The sequence below is a fragment of the Pinus tabuliformis genome, chromosome Q (assembly GCF_031772625.1).
Source record: "Pinus tabuliformis cultivar Carrire ecotype Pingquan chromosome Q, CPIR1, whole genome shotgun sequence".
In the NCBI taxonomy this organism is placed as follows: Eukaryota; Viridiplantae; Streptophyta; class Pinopsida; order Pinales; family Pinaceae; genus Pinus; species Pinus tabuliformis.
Genome location: NC_142296.1, coordinates 296,580,754 through 296,590,185, shown reverse-complemented (window position 1 = coordinate 296,590,185; position 9,432 = coordinate 296,580,754). Strand labels below are relative to the sequence as shown.

Below are 9,432 nucleotides of genomic sequence, written 5' to 3'. Positions count from 1 at the left end.
CACTTGAAATATTCTACATTGTTCATGAATAAGATTTCATGATTTCTTCCTGTAAAATTGTTTCTTGGAGGTTGTCGGAGACCATAACATCTATCTCTATGAAATGTTCTACAATCTTTTGCCATATGACCAAAGTTTGAGCAAGAATAACAATAACCAAAAAATGAAATTTGGTACCTGGGAGATGGAGGTTTCCTTGATGCACTTCTGAAGCATTTCTGCCTTGAGATCCTTTGATGATAACCATTGCCTCTTGCCTCTTTGACATCATCTATATTTCTTTTTGGAATAGGATTTCTTCTATTGTAGCCTTGATCTTTCTCCTTGCCTTTGTTGGAACTAGGAGCATCACAATTTCTTTCTGGCTTCTTCACATCTCTTTTGTTTAAAGCATTTTCATTGTTGTTTGAGGGTTCACTTGCATTCGTGAGTCCTGATTTATCAGATGGACATCTGTGATAGCTGGGCATGTCATCTAAGGCTTGAGAGCTCTTCATGATTTTGTTCATCCCTTCAACCTGTTTTCTGAGGAGGACAATCTCTTCTTCCAATCTTTCACACTTGTTATTCTTCTTTGCAAGTTGTTCCTCAGTTTCTTCCTTGCTATGAGTAGCTCCAGCTGCTACTATTTTAAGGGAGATGATATCTGACTTCATTTCTTCATTCTTTGCTTGACTACTTTCCATTTTCTTCTCAGCTTCTTGTGCCTGTTTCCTAGCTTCTTGTAATTGAGACTTAAGGGAGGAGACCTCTACCTTGTATTGTCGAATCTCTTCTACAAGTTTGTTCACTCTCTTGTGCCTTTGTTCAAGTTGACTTGACAAGGTATCTTCCTGCTTCTTTGCTTTATTCAATTGATTTGTCATGGATATGACTTCTTCATGATGCTCCCTTTTGCTTTGATCAAGTTCCTTCTTAATCTTGGCGAGCTCTTCATCCCTTTCTTGTACTTGAAGCTTGATGAGGTCAACCTTCTCATTTTTAGCTTCTATGATGGTTTCAGAATTTCCTTCTTGACTGATGGTCATGGTCAGTGCTCCCTTTGCGTGAAGGTCATGAAGTCTATTCCATATATCCTTTGCTGATGAATGTTTTCCTAGATTCTTCTTTACATAATCAGACAGTCCATTTAAGATTGTCTTTGCTGCTTTTGCATTGTACTCCTTGGATTCTCTATCCATCTTGCTATCATCAATCACTGATTCCCAAATTTCAATCCCTTCAGACTGTAAGAAAGTCCTCATTTTTATTTCCCATATATAAAAGTTCCCATTGAACCTTGGAGCCTCAAATAGAAAGCTTTCAAGTTGATTATCTTCTCTTTTAGTAGTAGAGGGAGACACATTTTTAGCAGGATTGGTGACTTTCTTCTTTGACCTCACCATTTGACTGAGTATCTAAAATAACTGACTATCTTCAATAGTAACACAGAAAAAAACTTTGAGAAATAACTTGGATTCTTTTGCCTGAGACTTCACTCTGCTGGAGAAGTTGTTGCAGCAAAAAAACTCCTTCCTTCAGCTTCTTTGACACCTTCAAAGATCCTGGATCTGCTCTGATACCATATTGGAAATTTCTGGTAATTTCGAACAAACTGAACAGAGAACAATGCTCTGTTTTTAACTCAGAGAATAATACTCTGTTTTTTCACACAAGATCTTAGCACAGCGAAACTAAAAATTGTTTGCTGGAGATGAAGAACAGAATTTCACACACCAAAATAAACTTGCGTTCCTTAATCAAACCTGCGTGTTACAAAAAAAAATCTTCCTCTTAACAGAGGGATTACACAACTGCTGTTACAAAAGAGTCTTCCTCTTAACAGAGGGATTCTCCAACTACTGTTACAAAAACATCTTCCTCACACAGAGGGATTCTCCAAGTGTCTATGCTGAAAGGCATCTTCCTCTTAATAGAGGGATTCACAACTGTCTATGTTGAAAATCATCTTCCTCTTAACGGAGGGATTCACAACTATCTATGTTGAAAAGAATCTTCCTCTTAACAGAGGGATTTACCAAGAACTTCCAGTTTCATACAAAAAAAAATTTACTCTGTTTCTTCAGGAACAAATGCTTTGTCCCAGCTTACAAATTTACACTGCTATGTAAATATTTTCTTTTTACTTCTTGCTTTTGCACTGCTGTACATTACAAAATTACCCTGTCCTCTGCTTGCAAATTTTTACACTGCTGTGTGTAAAAATTTTCTCACATACACTCTTTACATTCAACCGTCACATTGTTGCGCATATTGGGTTTTCATTCTTCCACACAAAATTGCAGATCTATGCTGCCATATTTTCTTCTTCTTTGCACTGCTGTGTGTTTCATTTCTCTCACAATAGAGTTTTTGCTATCGCGCTGCTACGCCTCTCTATTCCATTACATTTTTTTTTTAACAAAGTCGTCTACTTGTGTATTATAAAACTTGCGATTCGAAAACTATTACAATAAGAGGAAGATTCCAAGAGCTGAGATTCAAAATTGGGCTCGCAGACCCATAGTTCTCGAAGCTCTTCTTAACTACACTTAATACTGAATTTAAACGGCTATATTGCCTTACAAAGGATCCTCCTATCCATTTATAACTACACTGCATGAGTTAGGGGGAATGTTGGGTAACCGAGTCATCCTGGAGAGGTTCCCTCTTGCTCACTCTTGTTGAAGCTTCTCCTTGCTGGCTTTCAGTTAAGGTGCGGAGGTGGTCAATGACTGCCTCCATGTGGATGCAGCGATCCTTAAGGTCTTCGATTTCTTTTTTCCTCTTCTCCAGCTTCTTTCTCTTCGAGTTTCTGTCCGCGTGAAAGTCCTCAGTGAGTTCTTTCACCTGCTTCTTCAGAGCATTGATCATAATGACATGTGCCTTGCACATATGGCAATCTCTGTTGTTGAATATGTTATCCATCGGGTTCCTTGGCTGCTGCTGGTTAGCTTGCTGATTGTTCTGGTCAGCCATCTTGCTGGGAGCGGTGAAGGCTTTGTCAGATGCTGAGGAGTTATGAGGCTTGCCGCTTGTGTAGCCGGATTGCTTTGGTGAGGCAGAGTTGAGGTGAGTGCCCTGTTGATGATTGAGAGCAGTGCTAGGAGCACAGAACCACCTGTTAGTATTGAAAAGAACACAGATAAAGGGAAGATTGTTTACCCAGCTCAGATGGAGATCTGGTAAGTCCGCCCTCGTGGAGTTTGCTTGCGCTCGATGCCTGGTGCCACTGTGCGCAAAGGAAAGCCAGCTATTGCCGTTCACTAAGAGAATCTCAGAGTGTATTTGGTCTCCGGTGCTAGCCTTGTTACTGCAGAAAAGACCACCTTGGCACTGCCTCCGATCCAGAAGGGCTCTCCTGCGCGCGCTATGGTTTTGATGAGTAGTGAGGGCCTTTGGGTTCTTGATGAGTTTAAAAAGGATGCAACGGGCGATCTCCCACTCATGAATGGAGGCGGAGTGACTGATCATATCTGTCCTCGAGTGATCTGAGGTGCTCTGTGACCGTCCTTGTATTCTGTAACAAGTATGGGCATGATCACGCCTTCCTTTGATTCCGGGAGAGTGTCGAAGAGAAATGCTGTTGTTTTCTTGCATGTTCAGGTCCTGAGGCCGATTCCCTGTCCTGTACCCTCCTTTTTGGCAGTCGAGATCGATTTGTAGAGCAGAAGATCTCTTTTTCGCTGGCCTGTTGTCTCGAGTTAGATGCCTGAGGTGACTAACAGTCAGATGCATTGGGATTAAGATATATCTATGGGATATCATGATCATATATTTCCTCATTCTCCCTCACCTAGCCCGTGGGTCTTTTGATGGCCTTGTTGGCCAGCTCGTCAGCTGTCTTATTATGTATTCTGAGGACGTGTTTATAAGTCACGTTGTTCATGCCCCTAGCCTGTTCAAAGATTCTGTCTTTTGTTCTGTTCAGGGCACATTGGTTGAAGTTGTTCCCCTTGTTTAAGGCTGCTATTAGGATTGCTGAGTCTCCCATCACTAGAAGGTCATGAATTCCCCTCCTCCGCGCTATGGAGATCCCCAAAAGGAGGCTATATGCTTCTGCTTTGTTGTTTGACAAAGTCCCCAAGCTCCATTCATATGTAACCATCGTTTTTCCTTGGGGGTCCTTTAAAACTCCCCCTGCTCCAGCTATGCCTGGATTGTTCTTTGAGGCCCCGTCGAAGTGTAGTGTGTGCCTTTTTTGCCTTTGGATCCAGTTGTTAACTTCCTCTTTTGACCCTCTGATCTTCCATTCACTCTGTCCAGATCCCTTGATTGTCTTGAATTTTGGATTTGGCTTGCAGTTGAATCTTTGAACCCATGCTTTCACTTGCTCAGTTGAGTATTCCGGGTCAGCTTGTTGAATCCCGTTGGCTTCAATAGTCTCAGCTATAAGCGCAACAGTTTTGGCCAGGATATTTGAGATCCTAGGTTTTTTGTCTTTGAAGATGCTTGCGTTTCTGGCGAGCCATATCTGCCAGCAGAGGTTGGAGGGAATGCTGGACCAGAGTCTCTTGGCGAGGGTTGTGTCTTTGGTTGGAAAGGGAGAGAGTTTCCCCCAGCCTTTCTGAAGGAGAGAGACCTGGTTGGGAACCTCCCCTGTCTCTAGAGGGCTGGTTATGAGCTTCCAGCATGTCGATGCTATTGGGCATTCTATGAAGAGGTGATTGAGGCTTTCTTCCTCTTTCCTGCACATAACACAGATGGAAGGCCCCTGGATCCCCTTTTTTCTCAAATTCTCAGCTGTTAGGAGCTTGCCATGGAGCAAGGTCCAATTGAAGAGTTTTATCTTCGGGATACTTTCGATTTTCCAAGCGTTCTTGTGATAATGCCAATTATTCAATGCAGCTTGTTTTTGGAGCGCTTTGTAACCTTCCCTAACCGAGTAGGTGCCTCCATTTGGATCCCATATGAAACTGTCCTCTTTCCCCTTTCTTGTGGGAGCTGCTCCTGCTAATGAGAGTTTAAGGTTGTTCCATTGCTCCTTTAGTCCATCAGGAAGATGCCTGATTTTCCAGCCTTTCCAGCTGTCATGGTCCCAATTTGAAATGTCAAAGAGAGTTGTGAGATTTTTATCAGACATCCACTGCTGCAGCGGCCTCAGATGGGGAAGCTTTTCCTTGGCTTCCTGACCCATTATTTTGTCTTTCCATATGCTGGTTTGCTTCCCATTGCCTGGGGCTTTGGAGATATGAGATTTGAGGAGAGTTAAAGATTTTTTGATCAGCTTCCAGACCGGGGTGCATTGTCTTTCTGTGATTGTGTCGGAGAGGATATTACTGTTACTTCCACTTAGGTATTTTTTTTTCAAGACCTCTGCCCACCAGGAGTCTTTCTCAGTTAGAATTCTCCATATTAACTTGAATCCCATTGCCAAGTTTGCCAATCTGGGCACTTTAATTCCTAGCCCGCCTTTTTCTATGGGGAGGATGACCTTTTCCCATTTTACAAGACTGAATTTCTTCGTTTCTTGCTTTCCACCCTTCCAGAGAAAGCTTCTAAGGATGAGCTCCATGTGTTTATGGATACTTGAGGGGGCGAGCGTTATGGCGAATTGATAAATAGGGAGGGCAGATAAGATGGACTTGATAAGGATTGTTCTTCCTGCTAGATTGAGCCAGTGCATCCCCCAACTTTGAAGTTTGCCTCTAAGCTTCTCGATCAAATTAACCCATACTTCGTGTTTGATTGATTCTTTGGCCAGCGGGAGTCCTAGATACATGAAGTGAGACCAACTAGATTGGCCTGGAATTTCCAGAATCATAGCAATCCTTTGAGTTATATGTCTTGGAACATTCCAGGTATATATTTTGCATTTGTTGTTGTTTAGTTTTCCCCCCGATGCTTGAAGGAAGAGATCAAGGATGGCCTTGAATCTCCTTGCCATAAGGCTTGAAGCTCCACCTATTAGCAGAGTGTCGTCTGCAAATAGGGAGTGATTGATCCCTTTAGCTCCTCTGATTATGTCCACTCCAGTGATTTCCTTCAGCCTTCTCTTGTTTTCTAAATGCAAGCTTAGTGTTTCCTCCATTATAATATAGAGAAAGGGGGATAGGGGGCAACCTTGCCTCAATCCACGGGTGCTTATGAAGGCTCTGCAAGGCCTCCCATTGATGAGCGGAGCTGTCCAATTCTGAGAGACACATTCCATGACCTTATTGATGAAATTCCTTGAAACCCCAAACTTTGCAAGCACAGTCTCCAGGAAGGCGTGATTTACCCTGTCAAAGGCACTAGCCATGTCCAACTTGATTATCATTCCTTTCTCGTTTCTAGCTATACTGCTGTGAATTGCTTCTTGAATCATAATTACATTATCGGTTATGTGCCTCTTGGGAAGGAACCCACCTTGATTGTCAGAAATGATAGAAGGGAGAATTTGTTTCAGCCTATTAGCTAGGATTTTTGAGATAATTTTATAAGACACATTGCAAAGGGAGATGGGTCTGAACCTATCAAAAGATTGGGGGCTTGGATCCTTTGGGATAAGGGCTAGGAACGAAGATTTAACACTACTTCCCAATTTGCTTTTGAGGTGGAAGTTTCTCACCATTCTGAGGAAATCTTTTTTGATAATATCCCAATGGGTTTTGTAGAAGCTTACCGTGAAGCCGTCCGGGCCTGGAGCTTTGTCCAGGGGCATGCTGTTGATGGACCACTCCACCTCTTCTATAGTGATTTCTTTATCCAGATTGCTGTTTTGAACTTCAGTAACCTTTCTTTCAATAATGTTGATGAAGTCCGGGTTTTCTTTGTACTGAGGGTCAGCTGAGAGCAGGGATTGAAAGTGATTTGTCGCGGCCTCCTTGATTTCCTCACTCTCTGTTAAATCTTTCTCATTAAACCTTATCTTACCTATATTATTTCCAGCTCTCCTTAACTTGAGGCAGTTGTGAAAGAAAGAGGTATTTTTGTCCCCCGACTTGATCCAGAGACATCTAGACTTTTGCCTGAGCTCTTCCTCCTCTTTTCGATGCTGGTTGTATAAAGCTTTGTGCATCTCCGCTTCTACCTTTTGATCTTCTTCTGTTTCTTGAACTGTCTCCCTTTCCTGATTCCATTCCTCCAAGCTTCTTTGCAACTCGGTTTTTGTCTTCCTCTCCTCGTTTGCGTGGTTTTTTGCCCAATTTTTTATGGCGATCCTTAGGTGTTTGATCTTTGATTCCCAGACATAATGCGGTGAGCCTGTTATCTCTATTCTCCATGTCTCCTTGATCAGAGATTTGAAGTCCTCGATGGCATCCCAGGTCTTGTTATATTTGAATGGGAGGGGGCCCAAATTCTCCTCTTTTTCCAAGTGCAGCGCTACAGGTCTATGATCAGAAGTGAAGCCCAGTAGGATTGAACTGTGGACCCTTTGAAAGCTGATTGCTGCACTCTCCTGAACAAGAATTCGGTCAAGTCTTTCTTTGATATTGTTTCTGCCTATCCTTTTGTTAGACCATGTGAAGCGGCCATTTTGAGGGGGGATGTCTATAAATTTGTGAGCTTGTATGATGTCCTCCAATTTGTCTCTGAATGGATCTGTGAAGTACTTCCCTCCAAGTTTTTCTTCTGCGTTCCTGATTAGATTCAAATCTCCTCCAAGAAAGATCTTCCTTCCTTGTAAGGCCTCTATATCTGCTTTCAATGATTCCCAACAAGTGGCTTTGTCCCTAAAGTGGGGTGGTGCATATACATTGTAGATTGTGTATTCCTCCCTCAGATCTAGACTTTGCATGTCGATTCTAATCCACCACCTGTTTGGATTGCTGTTTATGAGATTCCATTTTCTTTTCTTCCATAATACACCTATGCCTCCTGATGCTCCTATTGCACTCACGGCTGTTCCTGAATACCTTCTAAACTTTGAGGTGCTGATTTGGAATTCTTGTTCACTAATTTTGGTCTCCTGGAGTAGGAGGAAGTCTGGTTGTTCTGAGTTCATGAGATCACGGACTGCGTTTAATTTGAGGGAGGAGCCCATCCCCCTACAGTTCCAAGAGACCAAAATCATCATTTACCTATTTTGTTGTGAGGCCCGATTTTCTCCTTCGTTTTTTCGCCGCTTCCCTTGTTCTTGTCAAGATATGTGTCTATTGGTTGCTGTGTTCCTGTGGTCATCTCTTTTGCTGCATTCTCATCTCTTATTTCCTTATTCGATTTCCTTCCGACTTTCCTTGGTGGATCCGTGGCTGTAATATTTTCCTTTGTTTTGTTCCTTGTTAGGATCCTTTCCACTGTGCGAGGGGGGGAAGCCTGGAGGGGGGAGGAGGGGGGGATGAGGGTTCTTCTGAGGCTAGGGTTTCGAAAGGGTTGGAGGATGAGGGAATGGAATGATCCATGCTTGATGGGACGGCGGAGATGGGAGGGATATCAGTGTGGGGCACCTCTGGTTCAGGGGGAGGGTTTGATTTCTTTTTTTTTTTTACTACTTCCCATGTTTCCTCTGGGGGTTCAGAGCTGGCATTGACTTCTGTTCTAGCTTTAGAGCACCTATTAGCAAAATGACCATATTCGTGACATACCTTGCATTTGAAGGGAAGTTGCTCGTAATCCACTTGCTGTATGTGTGTCCACTGATCAACTCTGAGCTTGACAGCTTCTGGTAATCCTTTGCCCAAATCCACTTCCACGCAGATCCTCGCACAGGCGTGCATATTCTCTTTTGGCTCCGCTCTGTCCACATATTTCCCTATTCCGTTTCCGATTGCTCTAACTGATTCATCAGCCCAGCAGTGAAGCGGCAGATGCGGAAGGCGAACCCAAACCGGGACTGCATTGGGGACATCCATTTCTGGGTCGAAGTCCGGGGTCCAGCGGTTGAGGTAAAGGCCTCTGGTGTCCATGAAGTATGGTCCATTCCTAAAGATTAGGTTGCGGTCCTCCACAGTTTCGAAGAGGAAGGTGAAGAAGCCTCTTCCACAGAATCTTATCGCAATTTTCCCCTGAACCATAGCGTTCCAATTTCTTTCCACCCATCGTTGGACAGTTTGGGAGGACGGCCATAACCCCGTGAACTGCCCAACTAGTCCTCGTTCTGCCAAGGCAACAGCGGATCTCCTTGGGAGGGTTGGGGGGAGAGGGATCTCCGGTATTTCATCAAGCTTCTTGATAAATTTTGAAGCCGTGGGTCGGATCCGTTCTGGATTGTTCTCTGGGATAAGTGATGCAAAAGATTTCTCCATGTCGGCCTGACCTGTATCAGGAGATCCCATCATGCCGGAGGCGATTCGCAGGAGAAGGGAAGAGGCAAGAGGCCCAGCAGAGGGAGCAGCAGGCTGCCCTCGGCCTCAGCACGAGCAGCAGCGGGAGACGGGGCGGAAGGCCCAGGGAGGGAGGAAGCAAGCGGAGCAGGAGGCTCGCAGCGGGAGCTGCCGAGCGCAGTCAAGGGCTCGGGGGTTTCACCATCGCCAGAGAGAAATCGCGCTCTCTCTATTCCATTACATTACATTGAACAACCTTTGCATATTA

The 9,432-nt window shown here is 43.9% G+C and overlaps 1 protein-coding gene across 1 annotated transcript; it reads right to left on the bottom strand.

The window, feature by feature from the left end:
* Positions 1 to 3,775: 3,775 nt before the first annotated feature.
* Positions 3,776 to 9,176, bottom strand: LOC149219393 (uncharacterized). The gene is made up of 2 exons (XM_089386813.1): positions 8,487 to 9,176; positions 3,776 to 7,870 (listed from the first exon to the last, which is right to left on the bottom strand). The coding sequence occupies exons 1-2, from the start codon at positions 9,174 to 9,176 to the stop codon at positions 3,776 to 3,778; spliced, it is 4,785 nt and encodes a 1,594-aa protein (XP_089242939.1).
* Positions 9,177 to 9,432: the final 256 nt, after the last annotated feature.